General features: G+C 39.8%; 1 protein-coding gene across 7 annotated transcripts in view; it reads right to left on the reverse strand.

Moving 5' to 3' along the window:
- Positions 1-995: 995 nt before the first annotated feature.
- GSK3B (glycogen synthase kinase 3 beta) overlaps positions 996-25,736 on the reverse strand; it is a 218,602-nt gene continuing 193,861 nt past the window's right edge. For 5 of the 7 annotated variants that reach the window (XM_002716661.5, XM_002716660.5, XM_070072185.1 and 2 more), the window contains one exon: positions 996-6,522. In XM_002716661.5, the coding sequence (XP_002716707.1) occupies positions 6,455-6,522 (68 nt within the window). In that variant the 3' untranslated portion in view covers positions 996-6,454. Of the gene's footprint in view, positions 6,523-20,769; positions 20,821-25,736 lie in introns of all 7 variants that reach the window. The other 2 variants (XM_070072184.1, XM_008266875.4) reach the window with 1 other exon arrangement.

Below are 25,736 nucleotides of genomic sequence, written 5' to 3' on the forward strand. Positions count from 1 at the left end.
AAAGAGGCGAGAGGAGAGGAAGAGAAGAGAGGAAAGAGGAGAGAGAGACAATGAGTCTTCCATTGGTTTACTCTGCAGATGGCTGCACTGGCCAGCAATGGGCCAGGGGTTGAAGCAAGGAGGCAGGAGCTCCTGGGTCTCCCATGTGAGTGGCAGGGGCCCAGGTACTTGGGCCATTTTTGCTGCTTTTCCCAGACAGAGAGCTGGATCCAAAGTAGAGCAGCTGGGACACAAACCGGTATCTGTAAGGGATGCTGGCATTGCAGGCAGTGGCTTTACTTGCTAGGCTACAACACTGGCCACTGTTCTTTTTCAAGATCCTGGTTCGGTTAGTTTCCAAAGCTCAGGACAAAGCTCAAAGTAAGCTACTGCACACTTTGTTTCATTTGTCAGTCATGTCGCAGCCTACTTGACCTGGACTTTGGTCAAAGTCATGACACAACAAGAAATGAGAGACGGCCCAGAGTGGCCTCTCATTTCTGAAGAAAGAGAATGTGAAGAAGCACACCCATCTAACTTAACCTGAAAACTTGAGAGCCTCATCTTGCCATTTGCATGGAAGTTTGTATTTCCCTGGTAACTTGCCATTTGTATATCCTCCCCTCAATCTGATAGGTATGTGAATTATTTACATGGAAAATGGGTAACCATCCTATTACTTGTGTTCTTTTCCTTTTACACAAGGGAGCTGCAACTGATCAACCTCTCTGTTCCTACCTTTCTAGAACACCTTCTAAAATAGCACCTACCATTTCTGCTCTCCTGCAAGAGGATCTCAACACGCTGTTTGGTCAGTGCTTTTCACAAGGACTTAGAAACTGAAAAAGCAGTCTTTCAGGATTGCAAGTAAAAAGGCTATTTGGCAGGATACTTAACATACTGTTTAACTCAATCCCAACTTAGAGCTAAGGCAGGACCAAAACAAGGTAGCCATCTTCACTGGTAAATTAATTAGTCAATCCCATCACCACAGCGATAAATAAAGAGGACCAGACTTTATCGAATATAAATTTGTTTTTATTGAAGCAGCAGTCACATGACCTTATATCTAGCCTTTAGATAGGCTGGACAGAGTGAACCAGCCCTAAAAAAATGATGTTTCTTTTTGCACTAAGAGACATAACATGTTTACATACATCATCCAGTACTGGAAATGAGCAGACTCAAAACACAACATGTGTTGGTTACCTGGGAGGTACAGTCCCACTGTTTGTGGTGTTCATATAGTTTACAGAGACCCCCAAAGACCATTGCTAATAGGATGAAAGTTAAAAGAAAATACAGCGACACAGAACCATGAACACAGTAATCAAAGACAGCAGCTTATACACGTTTTTACAATTGTCCGTTTCAGGGATGTTTTCTTTCTTTCCAAAGCAGTGTCTGTAAAGCTTCCTCTACATCAAATCCAAAGGTTTCCGAGATGGAAGCTGCACCTCTTGTGGCTATACAATGGAGTAAGATCATCTGAAAGAACTAGAAGTGGTGTTCCTATCTTGATTTTTGTAACAAAGATTCATGTTTCCCTAATTAGAGGAACAGAGATGGTGACGTGATTACATATTGCAGTGGTAAAATAGGTAGAGTGAAGAAGGAGGGTTGCGTACTGAAATAAAGACCACACACTTGTGAATTTTAATTTCATTTCCAGGCTAACCTACTTTTTATTTAATGCAAATTACAGTACCAGTTAACTATTTCCAAACCAAGTCACATAGAACAAAATGTATTTACAAGGGAATGGGGAAGGGGAAAATAAACATTGAGCATACTTTTCACAAAAAAGTTTATATTTAAAATGAAAAAAAAATTCAGTCACAGAGGCATTCAAGTAGTAATAATGTTATACAGGTTTTGCTTTTCCTTTATATCAAGACAGATTTGCACAAGTGTTTGCAATAGTTTGTATACAACCCACAGTCCTTTATATATATATATATATAATAAATTTTGTTTTTTTAATTTGTTAAGATGGAAGTGGTCACGCTAATTGGTATGTGTACAGGCCCAAGTGATCCATCGGCAACACATTTATAAATGCAAATTTTACAGGCAAGCACATTTTCATATATCTATCTGTATCTGCCTGTAGACAGATATAAGAAAAAAAAACTTAAAAATTAACACAAGGAAGTCTACTTTGTCAAGCTAACCCCTTATGTTCTGGTTGTCATTTTGCTTTTATTGTGGAAGTGCAAAACGGAGCAACAAACTTGAATAAAATGGCATAACCCTTGTGAGAATAATCCAGACCCCAGGGATTACTTTCAAAGGTAGACCTCAGTCTGGGACTCTACTGTGCTTCTAGTTGTCTCTTATTTTCAGTGGCTCAGGTATCTACCAGAGAAGACAGATTCTGTCAAAAAAGCAAGCTTCACTTTTCTATTCGGGGAAAAGAGTATTCAGCTCTGTGATTAGATGATCACAACATGAATGATAGGAACTAAGATACAATTTTGGTTAAAACAAAGAAAAAAACCCCCAAACTTCTGGGGATCTGGCGTTGGCCAAACTTCCTTTGGAAGATTCCAAAGTTATATCCTTTAAAAAGGAAAGAGGGGGAAAATAAGGGAAATGCCAGTGTCTTTATATCCACAGGGATAGAGAATATAACAGACCTCTTAGAAACCTTTGCACTGGTAAAGACAAGGTGACTGGCTAGGCATTCTCTGTTAAGATACAAATCAAAAATCTGTGTCTAAAAATTAAGAGGACTTTCAGAAATGACACAACATATCACTGGAAAGAAGGTGCAGTCTTCTGCCTTGCTGGAATGAACACATGGTGTTTCAAAAATAGCAACCTTTGGTTTGGTAAAGTTCTTTTTTTTCTTCTATTCAAGACATATGGAGTATTTGGGAGGTAAAACAAATACTTTTTTTCCCCAAAAAGGCCTTCATGTTGGGCAAACAGTAGGAATTAAACTGATTTTTAAAAAAGAAATTAAAATGACATCTCATTGGACAGGGGTAGAGATGCTCAGAGAGAGGGAATGGGCTAGCAGTTCCCTGTTGAAACAACAGTCCTCTATCACCGTGGCAGCACTGCCAGCAGTCACTACTAGCCATCGCACTGTAGCACTTTAGACCACTGATGGAGCAAAATTCGATACTATGTAAGAAACCTTCATTTTTTAAAACAAATTTTCTTGCTCTCTCATTAGGGAGGGAAGTAGATAAAGAGAAGAGAGAGAGCATAGGGGGCTCTTAGAATCTGCCCGTAAGACCCATGATTAGGGTTTGTGGAAGAGATGAGCAAAATCCAATCCACTGGATATCCTCCAGCTCTAGGGCTCCCTGCACTACACTGAGTCCCTGAATGGACTAAGTATGAAATGAAACCGGTCACTGCTAAGGAGGAAACAGACATTTCAGAACCAAAACAAATGCAGGGTTTAAATGGGATCACAAACACGATTTCCTCTTCCTACTCCTGAGCTTGGTATCTCACTTGAAACTTAACCGTGGAAGGGGCAAAGATATTGTTATGAATGAGTTATTATTTTTCAAAGGGAAATGGATGGGCAGGGAGACATGAATAAAGAAAATTAATTAAAATTTTAAAAATGAAAAACAGAAACAAAAAAACACACGGAAGCGAAGGCACTCCAAACTATATAGATACACTATACATTGCTAGAGTTATTGTTACAATAATACAGGCCAGTACCTACTGTACAGAGTTAAAACTATATGGCTTTAAAAAGCTCGTCTACATTTTGTCTGATTATTAAACAGAATCACTGCCCTGAACAGTAACTTTTTGCTCATTAATAACAGTTCCTGGGTCCACATATTTACATACAAAACAATAAAACTTAAAATTTAAAAACATTGAAAGAAAATATAATGTACAAGCTTGAATTTGGTGAGGAGCTTTTTATTATTATTATTTACAAAAAGATATTCAGAGACCTGGTTCTCACTTGTGTAAAAGAGTTCTATGATCCTGCCATGATCCTTGAGAAAGAAAAATCACGCACCTCAGCCCTTACATGCGCACACACACATGCACTCACACAGAGAAAAGCATCTGACTTCTCTCTCTTCAACTCATCCCATTTCTTGGGCGTGGGGGGTAGGGGTGGGGAGTGTTTCCTAAAACAAGCACTAATTTTTATGGACTCTAGCAGGTACACCAAAGTCCAGAGTAGTGTCTGTATCCAAATATTTTTGGCTGGGCAGTTTGGTCTGAAAACAGATCCTTTTCTGTCACAGTCCTGCCTGTTCAGATTTTTTATAGATTCTTTTGGGAAATGATCTATCAAAGACATCTCCTTTAAGGAATTCTGCTGTTGAATGTTCTGAATTCAGGCTTATTTCAAATCTTAATTAGCTCGCAGAAGCACTAAGAAGGAAAATTCGATTTGTTTCATTTGGATTGACTGAGTGTGTTTTCCTTTCTCATGAACTCCGATATAATCAGAAGTTTAAGAAACCTCTTTTCTGGCCTAACAGCTTAGCTAAACAGTGAGTGAAAACTAAGACGGCTCGCACTCATCGTCCTGGGTACTGGTTCATGTCAGCAGGCAGTATGACTCTGCTGGAGAGTCACACACATGGTTCAGAAGCAGGACAGGGTGTGAGGGCCCGCATGAGGGCTGCCAAGAGACTCCACTTCCAAACCACCTGGAGGGTGAGACCCCTAACACAACCAAAGGTGGCAATGAGGAGGGTGAAGGGAAGTTACACAAAACCTAGGGCTGGGCTCTGCAGCCCTTATTGGCTACCCTTGGAAAGTGTGTGGGGGAGAAGCAGGTAGGAGGGAAAGGCGGCCATTACTCAAGTGATCTTTAAATGTAAAATACAACTGATTGTGCCTTAAAGATTCATAGGTCAAGTAATGGCCCATAAGCACCAAGGTGACTAAGGTTCATTTTAGAGTATATAAGGCCCACATAGATGTCAACCTTAAAAGTATAAAACAAACTAGTTGTGAAAATCTATTTCCTCACTGCAAACATAACCCTTCAATCCTCCTTGCTTTCCAAGGAATATTGCTTTTTCTTCAAAAACAGAGACTGATTCTTACATTATTAACTGATACACAAAGAAAACAAACAAAAACTCTTAACTGAGTGTGGGGGAGAAACATTCTTCTCATGCTTCAACCAGTCAGTTTTGATACTGTAGACAAAAAAAAAAAAAAAAAAAAGAGGCAGTATTCAATATATGTATATATAACATATATACACACATTTATATAATCAGCTTTCATATAAAGTCAGCAGGTACAGGTGACTGCTTATCATTGTGTAGTTTTTAATACCCCTATCATCTAAAATCATAATGGCCTATCTGACATGCATCAATAAATAAATTTAAAAAGCATGAGGTTAAAAAAAGCTGAAAATTAAATACGGATTCTAGATTTGGATTTAAAATTAGAGCTATGTATGTAGAATGTGGCAATTTCTGCAAGCTCAATTTTCAATTACAAAATATGAAAAATAAACCAGTAGATTGTTGCAGTTCACATTATTTAACTCTAATGTCCTCTCAAGTGTATCTTTCCAAGGGAAGCAACTTCAGAAAAACAGTCCAAATCCATTCACAGTGGTGAGATCTGCCCCTGGTCTCCTTTCTCTAGGCTTAACAGTCTTTGACCTCTGCAGCCTCAGCGGCCTACTCAACACCTTTCTCACTCTCCTCCTAGATCACTAGTTTAAAACTACCAAGATTTGGAGAGAAGCTTTGGTCAGGCAAACAAAGATCCAGCAGCTGAGCAGGCACATCAGACATCTGCTTGCTGCTCCTCCTACACCGGCTTTCCACCACTAGCACTGATTAAGAACAACACAAAACCTAGGTCAATCAGTCAAGAATCTTCCCCTTGGAGTTTCAAATTTTATTGACTTCCCTCGGATATAAATGATACACATTTCCTTTTTTGTCTGCCACACCTGCCACCAACATGCCAAAGGCCAAGTTTTCAAATACCCGAGGATATGGATTAATTTTACAAGTGACATTTAAGTCCCCATTGATTTATACCTGCTAAGCTCCCAACCAATTTCAAGCTGTGTACTATACCAATGTCTTACGCTAGACTTTAAAAGAAAACTTTCAGCACAGAACAAGGTTTTCTTCTTTTTGTGGAAGGGGCATGAGGCAGGAGTCCTGTTTTTAAAGTATACAACAGCAGACTTTTGATTAAAAAAAAGAAAAAAAGATTGTCGTGGGAGAGAGATTGTGTTCTAGTGCTCCGCTTTCCCCTCCCCACAACCCCTCCCACCCCCTGGATCTCCCTCAAAGTGAGAATACAATGAAACTGTTGTATTTATAGATATTTTACAAGGTTAAATAAGAACAACAACAATAATAAAAAAAAATCGAACACTAAAATGAACAGGTTTTTTTCTCTTTTTAATTTTCTTTCCAAACGTGACCAGTGTTGCTGAGTGACACTCAAGTAACTGGTGGTTCTTCCTGTGCAGCTGGCTGCTTGCGACTGTTCAGGTGGAGTTGGAAGCTGATGCAGAAGCGGCATTATTGGTCTGTCCACGGTCTCCAGCATTAGCATCTGTAAATGCAAAGTCCCAAGAGAACATAAGCAATGTTATAACAACCCCAAAAGAACAAGTACTGTGAGTTACGTTGACTTCCTAGTGGTTATCTTGGATATTGTTTTAAATATAGCCAACACTATAAAACCTGAATTTGTTTCTGTTTGGGGCTAAGTTCATGTTTTGGCATGGCCCTGGTACAGAGAAGACAGTCTCTGAATAAGTTACAGACTTAGATAATTTCTATCCAAGCTTCTGCCATAGCTGGGATCACTCAGTTGGAGTCTGGCTCACTTGAACAGAGAGAAATGGATAGTGGGAAAACTTGCTAACAATTCTGAACTGATGACAATATGCCATCTGCTTAGGTGGATGAATGGGTAAAGGCAATGAAAATAATATAGGTCTGGCCGGCGCCACGGCTCAGTAGGCTAATCCTCTACCTAGCGGCGCCGGCACACCGGGTTCTAGTCCCGGTTGGGGCGCCGGATTCTGTCCCGGTTGCCCCTCTTCCAGGCCAGCTCTCTGCTGTGGCCAGGGAGTGCAGTGGAGGATGGCCCAAGTGCTTGGGCCCTGCACCCCATGGGAGACCAGGAGAAGCACCTGGCTTCTGCCTTTGGATCAGCGCGGTGCGCCGGCTGCAGCGTGCCAGCCGTGGCGGCCATTGGAGGGTGAACCAATGGCAAAAGGAAGACCTTTTTCCCTGTCTCTCTCTCTCACTGTCCACTCTGCCTGTCAAAAAAAAAAAAAAATAATAATAATACAGGTCAAGGCTGAAGTGCAGAAACACTGTATGTAAATCAATCTCAGTTGATTGTTTTCTAAGTGCATTCACAGATATGGAAAATATACAACCAGTTTTAAAAAAAAGTCATTGTAGCACCTACTTACTTATTCAATAAAGCATCTTACGGTCAAATATTTTGGCAATAAGAATTTACTTTGCCCAATCCTTTGAAAATATGGCAACTTCACATGTGACCATTGTTTCCTTCTCCATTTTAAAGATGTATTATTATTTCACAGCATCCTTTAAGTGAGCATCTAATAGTGTCCAGAGTGGCCCAGCATTTTGGTAGGCAGCATACTGCCATTTTCAGTGGCTAATCAAGCTGCACCTGCATCTCTGCCATCACATACAATGACTAGGAGTTTCTGATGCCTTTCATGCCTATGAATTCAAGTGTAAGCCCTGAGCAAGAGAGGTGGCTTGAACAGGATGGGCAACTTCCAAGAACCACTTCTTTAGGGGCCATAATATCTTTGGCCATCAAAGCTGGTGACACCAAAAGGAAATCCAGAAGTTTCTGCCTTTCTAGGACTGAAGGGATTTGTAAATCTCTCACATCCTGTGATGACTAGAGTAACCAAAATCATGGCTAAATTCAATATTTGGTACTGGAAACACAACTGACTCCAAGGACACATAGGCATTCTTAACTAAAGGATGAGCTGTTAAACATTTCTTTATCCACTCTAAAAATACTATTCTTCCTTTCTAAGTTTCTGATTTTCCTGCCTCCAAAACAATCTGCTCTTACATGCTTTTGATCCAGCCTTTGAGGAAAGAAATGTAAACACCTTTTAATTTGAATTATGTTTTCTTTTTTTCTAAAACTTTTAATTTCAAAACAGCTTTAAATTTACAAAACAAAACTAGTCTCTAGTAATCATCATTCTGTGTTTGGAGTCAGTTTTTTTAAGCTCTTACATACAAGGGAGAACAAGTGGTATTTGTCTTTCTGTGTCTGACTTATTTCACTTAACATTATGTCCTCTAGTTCCACTCATTCTGATGCAAGTGACAAGATTTCATTCTTTTTTATGGCTGAATAGTATTCATATATATATTCCACACATTTTTTAATCCATCGATCTGATGATGGAGATCCTGGTTGATTTTCTATCTTGGTTATCATGAACAGTGGTGCAATAAACAAGGTAGAGTCTGATAAGACAATTTCATGTCTTTTGGATATATATACTCAGTAGTGGAACTACTAGATAATATGGCTATTCTATTTCTAGTTGTTTTTTTTTTTTTTTAATCTCTATACTGTTTTCCATATTGGTTGTACCAATTTATATTCCCACCAACAAGCCGGCGCCGTGGCTCAATAGGCTAATCCTCCACCTTGCGGCGCCGGCACACCGGGTTCTAGTCCCGGTTGGGGCGCCGGATTCTGTCCCGGTTGCCCCTCTTCCAGGCCAGCTCTCTGCTATGGCCAGGGAGTGCAGTGGAGGATGGCCCAGGTGCTTGGGCCCTGCACCCCATGGGAGACCAGGAAAAAAGCACCTGGCTCCTGGCTCCTGCCAGGATCAGCGCGGTGCGCCGGCTGCAGCGGCGGCCATTGGAGGGTGAACCAACGGCAAAGGAAGACCTTTCTCTCTCTGTCTCTCTCTCTCACTGTCCACTCTGCCTGTCAAAAAAAAAAAAAAAAAAAAAAAAAAAAAAAAAATATTCCCACCAACAAGGTGTAAGAGTTCCCCTTTTTCCATATTCTCACCAGCATTTGTTACTATCTTTTTATTTGATAATAGCCTTGAATAATTATTTATCTTTTTAAAATTTATTTATTTGAAAGGCAGAGTTACAGAGGCAGAGAGAGAGAGAGAAAGGTCTTCCACTCACTGGTTCACTCCTCAAATGGCCACAACAGCCAGAGGTGGTCCAATCTGAGGCCAGGAGCCTGGAGCTTCTTCCAGGTTGCCCATGAGGGTGCATGGGCCCTAGGACTTGGGCGATCGATCTTCCACTGCTTTCCTAGGCACATCAGCAGAGAGCTGGATTGGAAACGGAGCAGCTGGGACTCGAACTGGTGCCCATATGGGATGCCAGCACTGCAGGTGGTGGCTTTACCAGCTATGCCACAGCACTGGCCCCTGTGTACTTATTTTTAAAAATGATTTATTTATTTGAAATGTGTATATATATATATATATATACACACACACACAATGTATATATATGTGTGTGTGTATATATATATATATATATATATATATATAGAGAGAGAGAGAGAGAGAGAGAGAGAGAGATCTTTCATCTGCTGGTTCACTCTCCAAATGATCACAAAGGCTGGACCAGCCTGAAGCCAGGAACCTGGAACTCCATCCATTATTTGGGCCAACTTCCACTACTTTCCCAGGAGCATTAACAGGGAGCTGGGTCTGAAATGGAGCAGTCAGGACTTGAACTCATGCTCATATGGGATGCTAGCATCCCAGGTGGCAGCTAACACACTGCACCACAATGCTATCCCCAAATGATTGTATTCAATTCATTAAATTTCCTCAAAACTCCCATTACTGCTTCTCAGTTTCTTGCCATGTAAGTAAGAGTGAACATTATGGAAGCAGAGCCCATGTACTAGGTTCACACTGACTATGGCATGAAATTTCATTAACTCATCAATATGGCACACAAACAGGTGGAAGGAGAGGATATGTGACAGAACTTATCCTTCAAAAGCTGGGTTAAGACTGCCTTTCCTGATAACCAGTGGGTGACCATGTCTTAATATTTCTTTGTTGACTGTGGTCTTCCTCAGAAAATAATCTGCTTAAAGGGAGTTTTACCCTCAACGACCATCCAAATTCTCCACTATAAATAATCCAGTATCAATTCCTGCCTAGGCCAGAGTACTCTAGGCCTTTTTCAGAAAAAATGTTCACTTTCAAGATTTGGCACAAGATACATTTAAAAACAACATTCCAGAGAAAGCCTGAAAGATCACGGAGCTACCTCAGAATCAGAATCCATGTTTCTTGTAGTATTTCCTGTGCTTTGGATGACACTCAGAACATATGTACCTCTTCATCGAACAGTATTCCCCTCTCATTTTTGGCATGGGAAGAGTAATGGGTAGAACTGTCATTCTGGCCTTCCCAGGACTTAAGGAACCAATCACCAAGAATTTATCAATGTGTTTGATCACTGTATCAGCACACATACCAGCACTGTTAGCAGCTCTGGCCATGGCAGTCATTAGCCAAGGCTGAGTTCAGTGAATACCTCACCTACACGACCACTAGTCCATTTACGTTAGTCTGCTCTTCGGCAAAATCCTATTTAGCTACAGCTTTGCAGATGTCCAGCTCCTCGGATTTGTGACTGAATGATCTCATATTTTCCTTTCAATTATTTCCAGATCAGCTTATGAGTAAATCTTTAAAAAGTAATTGTTTTTAATTACAAATATTCTTCATATCTGTGCTTATTCACCAAAAACAAACAAAACAAAACAAAAACCCCAACAGACAAACTGAATTTTTCTCTAACGCAATGAGCTTCACTGAAAACTATGCTGAGAAAAAAAGAGTATCATGAGGGGAAAAGTGTTTTTTGTTTTCTTTTTTTAAAGGAGAAGTTCAACAAACTGAACAATCAGTGTAGGTTCAACAGACTACCTGGCTTACTGACAGAAAAAGCTATATTTCATAAATTCTTTAGTCCAATAGTAACAGTGGTTAGATAAGCGCCAGAGTTGTAGCACAGTGCGTAAGGCTGCTGCGTATGACAATGACATTCCATCAGTGTCGGTTCATGTTTGGACTATTCCATTTCTGATCCAGTTGCCTGCTAATGTGCCTGGGAAAGCAATCAAAGATGGCCCAAATACTGGGGCCACTGCCACTCAGGGGAGAAAGCTGGATGTGCCAGTTTCCAAGCTTCGGTCTGGCCCAGCCCCAGCCTTTGGGAAGTGAAAAAGCATATAGAAGAACTCTACTCTCCTTTTCTCTCGGTAACTCTGCCTTTCATATAAATAGATAATAAATAAACTGAAGGGAAAAAGAGTGATGGGGGTCGGGGGAGAAGAAAGTAAGAAGGCATGAAGGAAGGAAAGTTGGTTGGTTGGACAGTTAAGTACACTGACTAAAGTAGTTAACGTAGGAGCTGCTAGTGAAGAGGTGGCTAGGAAGAAACTAGGTGAAAGAAAAGCAGGAAACATGACAACACAGATGACTGCCTTTTCAGAAATAATCCAAGAAACAATTCTCGGTAAATGCTTATTTTGTTCCTAATGTCATTCTATAAATTTATTTTATGTAAGTGAAACTAACTATGCATCTTCTATAATAAAAATGCTTATTTTAAAGTTTGAGTAAGGCCGGCACCACGGCTCACATGGCTAATCCTCTGCCTTGCGGCGTTGCCGGCACACCGGGTTCTTTCTAGTCCCGGTTGGGGCGCCGGATTCTGTCCCGGTTGCCCCTCTTCCAGGCCAGCTCTCTGCTGTGGCCAGGGAGTGCAGCGGAGGATGGCCCAAGTGCTTGGGCCCTGCACCCCATGGGAGACCAGGATAAGTACCTGGCTCCTGCCATCGGATCAGCGCAGTGCGCCGCCCGCGGCGGCCATTGGAGGGTGAACCAATGGCAAAAGGAAGACCTTTCTCTCTCTCTCTCACTGTCCACTCTGCCTGTCAAAAATAAAAATAAATAAATAAATAAAAAAGTTTGACTAAGGCTGTTATTGGATTTGGATATATCTTGTAATTTCCTTTTTTTTTTTTTTTTAAGATTTATTTATTTATCTGAAAGGCAGAGTTACAGAGAGAGAAGGAGAGAGAGAGAGGTAGAGGTAGAGAGGGAGAGAGAGAGAGAGAGGTCTTCCATCTACTGGTTCACTCCCCAACTGGCTGCAATGGCCAGAGCTATGCTGATCCAAAGCCAGGAGCCAGGAGCTTCCTCTGGCTCTTCCCACACAGATACAGGGGCCCAAGGACTTGAGTCATCTTCTGCTTTCCCAGGCCATAGCAGAGAGCTGGATCGGAAGTGGAGCAGCTGGGTCTCGAACCAGCACCCATATGGGATGCTGGCACTATGGGCGCAGCTTTACCAGCTATGCCATAGCACTGGTCCCTATATATTGTAATTTCTTTCTTTTTTTGACAGGCAGAGTTAGACAGTGAGAGAGAGAGAGAGAGAGAGAGAGAGAGAGAGAGAGAGAGAAAGGTCTTCCCCTTCCGTTGGTTCACCCCCCAAATGGCCGCTACAGCTGGTGTGCTGTGCCGATCCAAAGCCAGAAGCCAGGTGCTTCCTCTTGGTCTCCCATGCGGGTTCAGGGCACAAGGACATGGGCCATCCTCCACTGCCTTCCCGGGCCACAGCAGAGAGCTGGACTGGAAGATGAGCAACCGGGACAGAACCGGCGCCCCAGCAGGGACTAGAACCCAGGGTGCCGGCACCGCAGGCGAAGGATTAGCCAAGTGAGCCGCGGTAGCGGCCTATTGTAATTTCTACAATTTTTCCTCTCAAACATTTCTACAGTGGTTCTAGAAAAGCAGTAAACTTTATTTAATTCCTCCTTACATTCTCTTCTCTTTGCACATGCACTGGTAAAAGTGATACTACCTGGCATTATGGTTTAAGAGATAAGCAAAGATCATTTTGATTATGAACTCTACAGGTTTTTGTTTTTTTTTGGTCCTGAGATGTTCTTCTAAGTTTCAGACAGTTGCATTTTCTTAAATCTAATCAAATATCTCAACATTTACTATAAAGCCTAGTTGTAAACTTAATGGCTGTTTGATTTTACAACAGATTACTTAACCTCTGTACCCCTCAATTTCTTCACTGGTACCTACCAGCTACCTATGAAATCAGACCTATAAACTGCTGGGCATAGTGCATGGCATATAATAATTGTTAAACAAATGCAAAAGTTAAAGAGACATCGAACACACATACACACACACACACATATACACACACACACATTTATAATCTAGTGTGACTACAATAACTGCCATAACCACAATAAGTATCAGTGGTAGCAGTTCACATCCGAGTACTTACCAATGTGCTAAACACTGTATTCTGTAGGCATCTCATTTAGCCCACACAGCAAACCCAAGAAATAGGTACAATTATTCTCCCCTTTTTGCAAATAGGGAAAACACATAAAGACATTAAGTAATGTTCCCCAAGAACATAAAATAAGTGGGAACACAGAGCACGATCACCCTTATGGGCAATAGTAGATAGCAGGAAAGATTTCTTAGCAAAGGAATGAAAGAGTTTAAGTGAACTTTCATTCTAAATGAGTCAATATATTAAAATAGACTAGTGGGTTTATAACAATAATTAAGGCATCTATATGAGTACATACAGATGCAAATCTATGCTCTGGAAACAAATAAAGACCTGATGTTCCACTGACTTTGAAACTTCCCACACTTTTGATGCTACCATGGAAAAACAACTAGTCCTCCACTCCCAACAAAACAAGTGTAGGTCTGAGATGGAACTGAGAATATTCAGCTTTGCAAGGAGGAAGGGAAGGAAGGAACATTTGGGTCTAGGGGAAGTCGGCTGTCATGATGTCAGACATTCAGGCAGCACTGTGGAGAGGTCTACGAGGTTAGAGACTGAGGCCTCTCGCATAAAGCCAACAGAGGTTTGCTAACCACATGCATGTGACACCCCAGAACTAGAGCATCCAGTCCCAGGCAAACAATCAAGTGCTTGCATTCCCAGCTGATGTCTGACTATATCATGAGAGACCGACCACTGTCTTAAACCACCCAGCCAGGCTGCTTCTGAATTTCTGACCCAAAGAGTTCATGTATGATAATAAACATTTAATCTTATTTTAAGTGGCTAACTTCTATAGCAATTGACAACTAATACATATGTATGTGTCAAAACACTAAAATACTACTCAGGGAATATGCCTACATACCTGCAAGAGTATCACTGAATAAGACCCTGTATAATAGTTAGGTATGCTATTAATAAACTGTACAAGATAAAAAATAATCTATCAGATGATCAATTGCTTTTCCCTCAATTCTCTCAAAAACCAACAGCTTTCTGAACAGAAACCATCATTGCATGGCTTCTGTATCAGATGTTTTAGAGACAATTTTACACATGTATAAAACCAGTTTTATTCTGTGTGTGTATGTGTGTGTGTGACTTTAGAGGTTAAAAGAAGTCAGGCAATCTCACAGAGAAGCCAAGTGTAGAATCCCGAGATTTCAGGTTCCCGACAGAATCTTTAAAGCTGTGATTTTTTCTCTATAGTAAATTTTTTGAAAATGTACCTATTTGAAAGGTAAATAGATACAGAACTCCCATCCACTGGTTCACTCCCCAAATGCCTATAATAGTTGGAGCTGGGCCAGGGCCCAAGATGAGAGCCAGGAACACAATCCATGTAGGTGGCAGGATCCCAACTACTTTAGCCATTATTGCTGTCTCTGAGGGTATGCATTAGGAGGAAGCTGGAGTCAGGAGTCAGAGCTAGAAGTCAAACCCAAGTATTCTGATGTGGGACATAGGCAAGTTAATTGCTAGGACGAGAGGCTGGTGCTGTGGCGTAGTGGGCTAAACCCTCCAGCTGTGGCACTGGAATCCCATACGGGTTCTGGTTCAAGTCCCAGATGTTCCTCTTCTGATCCAGCTGTCTGCTGTGGCCTGGGAAAGCAGTGGAAGATAGCCCAAGTCCTTGGGCCCCTACACCCATGTGGGAGAAGAAGCTCCTGGCTTCAAATTGGCTCAGCTCTGACCGTTGTGGCCATCTGGGGAGTAAACCAGCAGATGGAAAACCTTTCTCTGTCTCTCCCTCTCAAATAAATATAATCTTTTTTAAAAATTGCTAGGCCAAATCCCCCAGAGTAAACTTTTATATGTAAAATTCCATATCTGGTACACATATATTTTTTCTAGGAAAGGATCATAGTTTTCTTTTTAACAGATTCTCAAAGACCCTGAAGAGTTGCTATATAAAAGAATCATAGATTGATGGTCATCTGTTAAATGAGGAAAGTGTCCTACATAGCTGCTGCACTCATAAACTCAGACTTTGATTCCTCACTGTCCACTGCTCCTACACATACACAGAATGTATCAGCAAGCAAAAGAGATGATCCCTGTACCAAATGTGGTTGATCAATGTGCAAATGAAAGTGGGAAGGAGAGTGAACAGTCTCATGTTAAAACTGTTGCCAAAGGGTTTAAATAGAAAACATGGCAATAGGCTGAAAGGAGAGGACAGAAAATGAGAGAAGGAGGGGTTCCAAAGGCTTTGTCACCATGAATCAGTATGCTAAAACCATGGGTCTATGTAAGAGAAATCCTTCTAATTTATAGAAATGCTCATTGTCTGGCCTTGTGGCAGTGATGGGACATTCTATTTGTACTCTCCAATCTGGTAGCTCTTAACTACATATGGCTATTTAAACTGAAATTAAATAAAAATTGGAATTTAGTTTTCCTTACTTGCCTACATTTCAAGTACTCAAAAGCCTCAAAATTATCAAATTTGGGGGGTGGGGCTTTGGCATGGTGGTTAAGACCGCACTTGGGAGGTGGTTAGTGCAAGTAAAGCACTTGGACAGGCAGTCCAATAGTCTCTCCAGGACAGGGAAGTCTTAGATTTGGGTGGAGAGTAAGGGGATTTAATGACCTGATGGCATTAGGGGGTGGATTTTTATCCATATTAACTTCTCTAGTGGGGCCTGTGCTGTGGTGCAGTCGGTTACCGTCCTGGCCTGAAGCGCCGGCATCCCATATGGGCACTTGTTCGAGACCCGGCTGCTCCACTTCCCATCCAGCTCTCTGCTATGGCCTGGGAAAGCAGTAGAAGATGACCCAAGATGACCAGAAGATGACCAGAAGATGACCTGCACCTGCGTGGGAGACCTAAAAGAAGCTCCTGGCTCCTGGATTTGGATCAGCGGAGCTCCGGCCATTGTGGCCATCTGGGGAGTGAACCATCGGATGGAAGACCTCTCTCTCTGCCTCTCCTCTCTCTGCGTAACTCTGACTTTCAAATAAATAAATCTTTAAAAAAAAAAATTCTCCGGTGAAGCCCCAAACCAGGTATACCTCCTTGGTGGCGGGAATGTAAATTTACTCCTGGGTGCTCCAACTTGGCTTCCCTCTCCATGTCGGCGCACCCCACCATCCACCACATTGGGTTTGGGGGAACTGAGCAGGGCTTTTGACTTGGAAAATTTGCTTCTTTAGGAAGACAGACTAAGTGTTAATGAATAAGAGAAATCACTGTGTATTGTTAAGGAAAGGCACCCGAGAAACATTGACCTCATGATGCCTGTTTCTGTGGACAAAAAGATGCTTGTAGGTCCATAGAAAAGTTTCACAGTCTTGCATATATCCATATATATTACTTCTGCTGACACTGGGATCAAGGCAGGCTGGATTTCTAATATTCGTGTTTAAACTTTGCAAGGATGATAATCTGTGATTAAAATTCAATGAAAAATGAAGTAAAAAAAATAAAAAAAGATAGCACTTGAGACACCAGCATCCAATATCAGAGTGCCTGTTTATCTGTCTCTGCCTTTCAAATAAAAATATAAAGGTTATTTAATTATTTACTTGAAAGTCAGAGTCACACAGAGAGAAGTAGAGTCGGGCAGTTGGGGGAGAGAGAGAGAGACAGAATCTTCCATTCACTGATTCACTCTACAGATGGCCACCAATGGTGAGATCTGGGCTAAATGGAAGCCAGGAGCCAGGAGCTTTATCCAGGTCGCCCATGCTGGTGCAGGGGCCCAGACACTTGGGCCATTTTCTGCTGCTTTTCTCAGGTCATTAGCAGGGAGATGGATTGGAAGTAGAGCAACCAGGACATGAACTGGTACCCATATGAGATGCTGGCATTGCAAGTGGTGGCTTTACCCACTGCACCACAACATTGCTGTCCCCCCGCCCCCGAAATATTTTTAAAATAATCAAGTGGCACAGATTTTGGGTAGCCTTTTTGAGTTTTACATGTACTTCATACAGATAGGAACCTTAAGTATACTACTATTCTCCTGTTTCCTTTATAATGCTATTTCTCAAGCCTCATCTCTTTTATATGTTTCAACTAACTAGGTATCCTCTTTCTGTAACAATTGGAAATGTCTCATGAGGGGACAAGTCCTCTAAAAGATATAAGTTTAGCAGCCTGAAGTATACTATTTATACTATATAGCTAGCTTAGGATGTCCCTGTGCAAGCTCTTTCAAGTGGAAATGCCTCCATTATAAAACTATGTCTTGTAAACTAGTGTTATTAACTAGCACTGGAACAAACAAGATCATTACTTACCAAAATGGAAATATATCCTAAGCTTATATTGAATATATATTAATAACATATATATTTATAATATATCTACAAATAAGTATACATTGAAATCATAATCCACACTAAAAAAATCAAAGTACCAACTGTAAAGAGAAGGAATCAATTTTTATTTTTCTCTTTGTAATGCCTACAATTATTCTGAAAATTTTGTGTGCATAAAAAGGGAACCCTCCTCAGCAAAGCTTCATCAGTTCTCCTTTCATATTATTCTGAGGAAAAGATGTGCACAAGGCACCAAGGTGGCCTGCAGTCATTGTAAAAAAACAGCAGTGAAATTCATATAGCTGTGAGCCAACTCATCTACTAGGATACACCTAGAGGGCATGGCAACAATGACTGCTTATATTTGATCTGCTAAGCAGCACAGATGTCTCAGGTACCTGTGAGCTCAGAGCAGAGCACATTTAAATGAAGAGGTTGGTTATTCAGGGTAGGGAAATGCACACCATGGGAAACAGGTGACATTTTCACCTTTTCTTTAAGTTAAAAATACCCATTTTAGGGGGTAGGTATTGTGGCACAGTGGGTTTAGCTGCCTCCTGGGATGCCTACATCCCATATCAGAGGCCAGTTTGAATCCTGACTACTCTACTTCTGTTTGAGATCCTGCTGATGCACCTGAGAGGTCAGTGGATGATGACCCAGGTTCTTAGGTCCCCACCACCCATGTGAGAGACCCAGAAGGAGGTTTCTGGCTCCTGGCTTTGGCCTGGCCTAGCCCTGGCTGTTGCAGGCACTTGGGAGCGACTCAGCAGATCAAAGACATCCTGCTCTACAACCCCCTCTCTGCCCTTTTAAGCATATAAATAAATCTCTAAAAATACCTAATTTAGGAATAAAGAACAAAGTATATAAATAAAAGCATGTGACCTCAGGCAAGAAACTGAGGTAATACTTGAGAAGAATCTAAAAGAATGTCTGAGGGGCTTTTTACTAACTTGATCAAGAAGACTTGAAATTATTTTTGGAAGAGAAGGAAAATGTCAGATTCAATTTTGACTTAAAGGAAATAGTATGTTCTGCATAGAAAAAAATTAGAAATGATGCCTAGCACTGTTCCAGTGAAAATAGCAAGCTGGTTTGATTTTAGGAATCTACACACAAATTCACAAAGTAATCTTGGAATCCTAACATGCAGGGTAATTAAAATTGTTATTAAAGTTGGTGAATTTGTCAAACTGGAATAGTTTGAAATAGAAATCTATTTCAGATACACAGCCAACAGGAGAAAATTGATGCAGCACTGTACTTACAAAAGATAGGCACATTATTTGGCCACCAAGTTGGTTAACACCTAAAATTTTTATGTGTGCACGCAACTCTAACCCCACTCTTGTATTGGGGAAATGGAAAAGTACTTGCAGTGGTGGTAGACAGTGGAAACAGGGACAAGTTTGCTAGAAGGCAATTTGAAAATATGTAACAAAGACTTTAAAATTCCTCTTATCTTTTGACTCTGCTTGTAAAAATTATTTAAGAGAATAAACATGGCTTTATGCAAAGATATTTTCCAAACATTTTCTAGAATTGCAACATCATCCCTGACCCAGTAAAAAACAAATGTTGGACACCAACCCAAATATCCAAATATAAGGATTAAATCATAACACAGTCTTAAAGTATCAGTTGAATACTATATAGTCATACTGTACCTTCAAAATAGCATAAACACATTTTTTAAAAAAATTAGTATGTCTCTCTGTCCAATTATATATAGACTAACTTAAAAATACAAAATAAATGTTATCTGTGATTATTTTTTGGAAGTGAGAATATGAGATTTTTATTTTCTAAAATAACTATATGTTTTCAGTAGAGAAAAATTCCTGTTTTTTTAAAGTTGTATGAAATTCCACATACATTTGGGTTAAAATAGAGAGAAAACAAGAAAGGGCAGGGTCGGGAAGAACACTACCAGTGAGGACTTACGGTGAATATTCTACAACTAAACAAGACAGGAATACAGTTTTCCTGAGGCACACTGTAAAACTGACATAGAGGGAAAAGATAGTAGTATCTGGGAAAGGGGTGAGAGGTGGCAACTCTCACTTTAGGAAAGTGAGTACCTAATAAACTGACTTAATTTGCTTTACTTTCATCTCTCCAAAATGGTGGAAACAAACAATGGGAGAAATTACTCTGAGCTTAATTCTACCCAAATAGAAAGAACTGACTAGTGATATTGTTAACAGGAATTCTGAGGTGAAAATAACTGTAATAGCAAGAAAAAGGGCCATTGACCATAGCAAAATCTGAGCCACACTTTAGCAAAATGGATTTCAAAAAGTTCACAAAATAGGAAAGAACAGGTCATCAAAGAAGGAGGTACCTTTCTCTGAAGGGAGGAGAGAACTTCCACTTTGACTACGACCTTGTCTAAATATGATCAGAGTTGGTGAACTCAAAAGGCTTCCATAGCCTTGGCAACTCCTGACAAGAGCCTAGGGTGATTACTGATGCCATAAACAAGAGTGTCAATTTGTTAAGTCAACAACAGGAGTCACTGTGCACTTACTCCTCATGTAGGATCTCTGTCCTTAATGTGCTGTACATTGTGATTTAATGCTATAACTAGTACTCAAACAGTATTTTTCACTTTGCGTTTCTATGTGGGTGCAAACTGTTGAAATCTTTACTTAATATATGCTAAACTGATCTTCTGTATATAAAGAGAATTGAAAATGAATCTTGATATGAATGAAATGGGAGAGGGAGCGGGAGATGGGAGGGTTGTGGGTGGGAGGGAAGTTATGGGGGGGGGAGCCATTGTAATCCATAAGCTGTACTTTGGAAATTTATATTCATTAAATAAAAGTTAAAAAAAAAGTTCACAAAATAAATAGGTGTGATTTTGTGGCTAGAGTGCTCAAAATAACCTAATAACTGACAAGAAATAAAAATTATAAAAATTCTGATCAAGTAATTGAAAATAATCTCATTGCAAAACAAAGGTAGAAGAACCAACTAAAAGAGTTTTCTCTGATGAGTTCATAATTTAAAATACATATAACTTTAAAAAGAAGGGCATACATAATCCAGGAAGAATAGAAAGTAACATGTGAACCTGTAAATGTAGGTCAGAATTGGTTTAAACAGCAAAAGCTTTTCAAAACAAGATGAAAAAAGTTCCTTGACCAGGTAAAATGACAGAGAAGACAGACCTTATCCAACTGCTTAACATGATTCCCTTTTCTGTTAGAAGGGTTCTCAACCTGGAAAGGATATAACAAAAATCCTAATAAACCAACGCAGCCCAAGAAGGTGAGGGCAATCTATACATTTCAAATGTCTTTAAATTCAGAATCTATAGTCTAAAAAGCAAATCTAAAACAGATTACAAATACATAGTTTACAAATATTTAGGCACTAGGAATTCCTTTTAAAAAGTATAATTTCTATCTCTACAGTGTCACTTAAAAATTTTATTTCTTCATTTATTCGAAAGGCTATCTGTGTGGTGGTGGGGGGTGGGGGAGAGAGTGCTGGATGGATGACTCTCCCATCCACTGGTTTTCTCCCCATATGCCTGCAATAGGTGGGACTGGGCTACAGGCTGGGAGCCAGGAACTCAATCTGGGCCTCTTCTGTGGGTGGCAAGAACTCAAGGACTTGAGGCATCACTTGCTACTCCCAGAGTGTGCATTAGCAGGAAGCTAATAGTGGAGCCAGGACTGAAACCTGGCACTCTGGTATGGGATGTGTGTGTCTCAAGAGGCATCCTAACTGTTCTGAGTTACTACTCATTTTAAATATAAATTTTTATATATCTGGAAGATAGAGAAAGAGAGAGAATCCTTCCATCCACTCATGCTCGAAACAGCTGGGGCTAGACTAGGCTGAAGATAGGAGCCAGTAACTCCATCTGGGTCTCCCACATGAAAAACAGAGACCCCAAGTAGGTGAGCCATCCATCACCTGCTGCCCCTAGGATGTGCATTAGAGGATGCTAGAATTGGAAGCAGAGCTGGGACTTGAATTTGGGCACTCTGATATAGGATGAGGGTATCCTTAGCAGCATCTTAACCACTGAGACAAAACCCCACAAATGTCTACCTTAGGTTACCTTTTTGATGGAAAAATGGCTGAAAGTTTTCTTGACAACAGCTTAGCATTTTAAAAAGGTTTTCCTATCATTTATACATAAAGCAGTATTACAAGGTTTGTCTGTAGTTAGGTAAACAAGAGAGGTAATCAATCACTCAGAGACGAATAGAAGAGTAATCTCTAGTAAACTTTGCCTAGTTCCATTGAACTTCTTTCATCTGTAACTTGACCAAAGGCAAAAAATCTCTAGGAGGTCCTGCTTCATCCTCTTTGACAAATTTTATTAGCTGCTTAGAAGCAAAACACTGGTGTGCTTATGAGATGTGCAGGTGATATATAATTGTATGGAAATAGAAGATACTCATATTTAGAAGAGAAAATAGTCATTAGTATGAAGAACATGCTAACCATCATTAAAAACTTTTATTTGGAAGAATTTGGTTCTGAATAATCTCATGGCAGGATTACTGAGTGGAGAATACACTTCAGGGCAAAAAAGGATAAACTTTCTTATAGCTGGTGTCACAGAAACTTATGCTCATTCTTGTAATGAGTTTCCAGTTACTGAAATCATGGGATGACCACTTCTAAGTAAATTAGTGGTTTTCAATTTTTTTTAAAGATTTATTTATTTGAAAAACACAGTGATAGAGAAGGAGAGACAGATAGATCTTCCATCTGCTGGTTCACTCCCCAATTGGCTGTAATGGCCAGGACGGATGCAGGTTGAAGTCAGGAGCCCAGAATTCCACCAGGGTCTCCTATTTGGGCTGCAGGGGCTGCCATCCTCCACTGCTTTTCCAGGCATATTAGCAGGAAGTTGGACCAGAAGTGGAGCAGCTGGCAGTGGCTTAACCCTCTGTGTGACAACATCAACCTCTCAAACTTGTTTTTAATAGCAAAACCATTGCAGTGAAAAAAAAAAAAAAAAAAGAAACCCACAAAATCCTTAGCCAGAAGACCAATACACTAAGGCACAAAATTGTTCTAGGTGAAATTCCATATTGTACCTTCTACTAAACTCTGACACTGAACCAGATAATCTCTGAAGTGGTTCACATTTGATTAGTAAAACTGTAATGTCTCAAGATTTATTACTGTTGAATGAGGCCCCAGTTGGGGTGAATGAGATGACCAGTTGGGAATGTGGAAAAAAATCAGATTTACTATATATATAAAATCTCAAAATAAGCCATACTTATGGAATGAGAGTAGTATTTGTAACTTTCAAGAGGTTCTCATGTCAATCAGAGCCATGATCAAGAATAATGCCCCCAGATACTGAACTATTTTAAACAATTTAAAAAGATGATGCTAGTATTTTGAGAGGAAAAACAACCAATATCCATACCAACTAATTTAACATATTTGTTTTATCTTCTATGTTTTTATTTAGATCTTATCCACCATGAAAACACACATTTGTTATGGTTACTAACATGTTTCCTAAGATTTAAAAATGTTCTCCACCTAAGTTTGAATGGGTATTTTTATGAATGTCTATAAGCTTCATAATTATTTTTACAGCTACATAAAATGGGGATTTCACAATATATTAAAACAATTTCCCACTGTTGACCATTCACTTCAAACTGGCTCTTTTTTTTTTACTTTATGTATCTTTATATATAGATTTAAAATTTGTTATTATATAGTTTGCTAAGCAAGGGGACTTCAAAGAGTTCATGTAAGGGCCACATTGCTTTTTAATTCTAATTTCCCATTAACTTTAAATTTTTTTTAAGGTTTACCTATTTATTTGAAAGGCAGAGAAGGAGAGGTGAGAAAAACATCTTCCATCTGCTTGTTCATTCCCCTGACTGGGTCAGGCCATTGCCAGTAATCAGGAACTCCACCGGGGTCTTCCACTTGGGTAGCAGGGAGTCCAAGCACTTGGCCACCTTTTGATGCCTTCCCAGGGAGCTGAATCAGAAGTGGAGTGGCCAGGGGCTCAACCTACTATGCTACAATGCTGGCCCAGGCCACAGATTCTTTTAAGAGGATGAATGTCAACATTGCCTTCCAATACCTGACTTTATTTATTTAATTTGTCTGAATCTGTCCTTATTTGGCAATAACAACAACAACAAAATAGCAGTTTCCTTTCCCTGACTGCCTACTAAGTGACAAGGCAAAGTGCTAAGCACTTCAAACAGTTTGCATCTCTTCTCATAACTCTATGCAACTGGTATTTACTATTTCTGTTTTATGGATAAAGAAACTGAAGCTGAGAGAAACAGAGGATATGTATATTTTAAGGTCTCTGCAAAGAATGTAACTCACACTGCCAAATTCTTATTTAAAATATATAAACTTGTATATATTTAAATACAGACAGTTGTTGATGTCATACAGTCAATCACTTGGTCCAGACCAACATTTCCTGAAATAGGTTTGTGACATACTTTGTGGCCTTCAGCACTTCGGCTCAATAGGAAACTATTTTCCTTTAACTATGAATACTATTGTGTTATGCCTTTGGTTTACACTGATGGGCACTTAAAAAGTATACACTATTACATTTATTGTTATGTTGATGAGAATTTCATTTACTGAAACAAAATTTCCCTTAGTGCCAAATCTAAGACCATAAAGAAAAAATAACAGAGCCACAAACATTATGTCTTTAAGCCACCAGCACACTTTTATCTAATGAACAGTGGAATTTTTTTCAAACAAGTTATTTGAAAGGCTGAGTGACAGAGAGAGAATGAAACATAGATACATACAGACAGATGACAGGTCTCTCATCTGCTGGTTCACTCCCTAAATTCCTACAACAGCTGGCTCTAAGCTAGATGAAAACAGCAAGTTGAGAGTGGATTCAAGTCTTCTATGTGGGTGGCAGGGATCTAACATCTTGAGTCATTCCCACTACTTCCCAGGGTGTGCTTTAGGAGGGAATTGGAATCAGGAATGGAGCTGGGACTTGAATCCAGGCATTGCAATATGGGATGTAGGCATCCCAAGCAGCCTTTTAACTGCTATGATAAATGCCTGCTCCAACAATGGGCAAAGTTAAGATTATTTCTTTATTTAGCTACTAGGAACCTCAGAGTATTACAGAAAATCTTTGGTACTCAAAGCATGAACTTTTGTAAACTCATTTTAGTTCTGAACTCAATTACCATCCCTTAACTTCCTCATGCCCTGTTAATTTTGGAATAAACTCTCAGAGTAAAACTCCAATGTTTCCATGTTTATGCTGAAATCTGATTTTTAACTGGTATAACAACACATACAGCAATGTAAAACTTCTGTGAATGCTATAACCTATATCAAAGCAACATAAAATCAAGTTATACCAGGCTTGTACCAGGAAGACAATGTGCCTAAAAACCTGGGTTGCAATCACTTATGAGTTTGGCAACTCATATTAAGGAAACTATTTTAAATTACCCAGACTCACCAATCTTAATTCTTATGTGCATATGTAGTCTTTCAACAAGTAGGGTGTAGGTTCAGAGTTAGGACTTATTTTGTGTTGTAAACAACTGAATTAACCTAACCTGGACCAGTAATATATTAAGTTAATCAGTAGCTCATTTAAGCAGTTGTGTCTTCTTTCTAAATAAATCATAGCTATTTTCTTTTTTTAAGAACCTGTATCTTCACATTTAAAAAATTTAAAGAACATTTCAGCACATATTTGATTCTTACAACATGACTTTAGATTAGTAATACCACACCATTTTACAGATAGAGAAAATGAGTAAGATACTAACAAAGGCAGCTTGTGCTGATGGACTTGGAACCAGAAAAAAGACCTTTATTTCTAGCCTTTCCTGGAGGAAGGCAGGACATGGACTAGAATGACATGTTTTTAATCTTTATTAGAAGATTAACATTGGATAGAAACAAAAACTTTGTTTCAGATAAGAGATGAAATTTGACCTTTACTGTTGAGTGCGAAGAATTGTTCATTAAAGAGTCCATCTCCTGCAGCATAAACACCCTAAGTAAAAATGGGTCTGATCCATTTCAGTTCAATATGACATATGATATATATGATATATTGTCATTTAAATTTTGGTGGGAGAAAATAAAGGTACCAAATTCTAAACCCTTAACTGTGCTACCTATT

The sequence above is a fragment of the Oryctolagus cuniculus genome, chromosome 4 (genome assembly GCF_964237555.1).
Source record: "Oryctolagus cuniculus chromosome 4, mOryCun1.1, whole genome shotgun sequence".
Taxonomy (NCBI): domain Eukaryota; kingdom Metazoa; phylum Chordata; class Mammalia; order Lagomorpha; family Leporidae; genus Oryctolagus; species Oryctolagus cuniculus.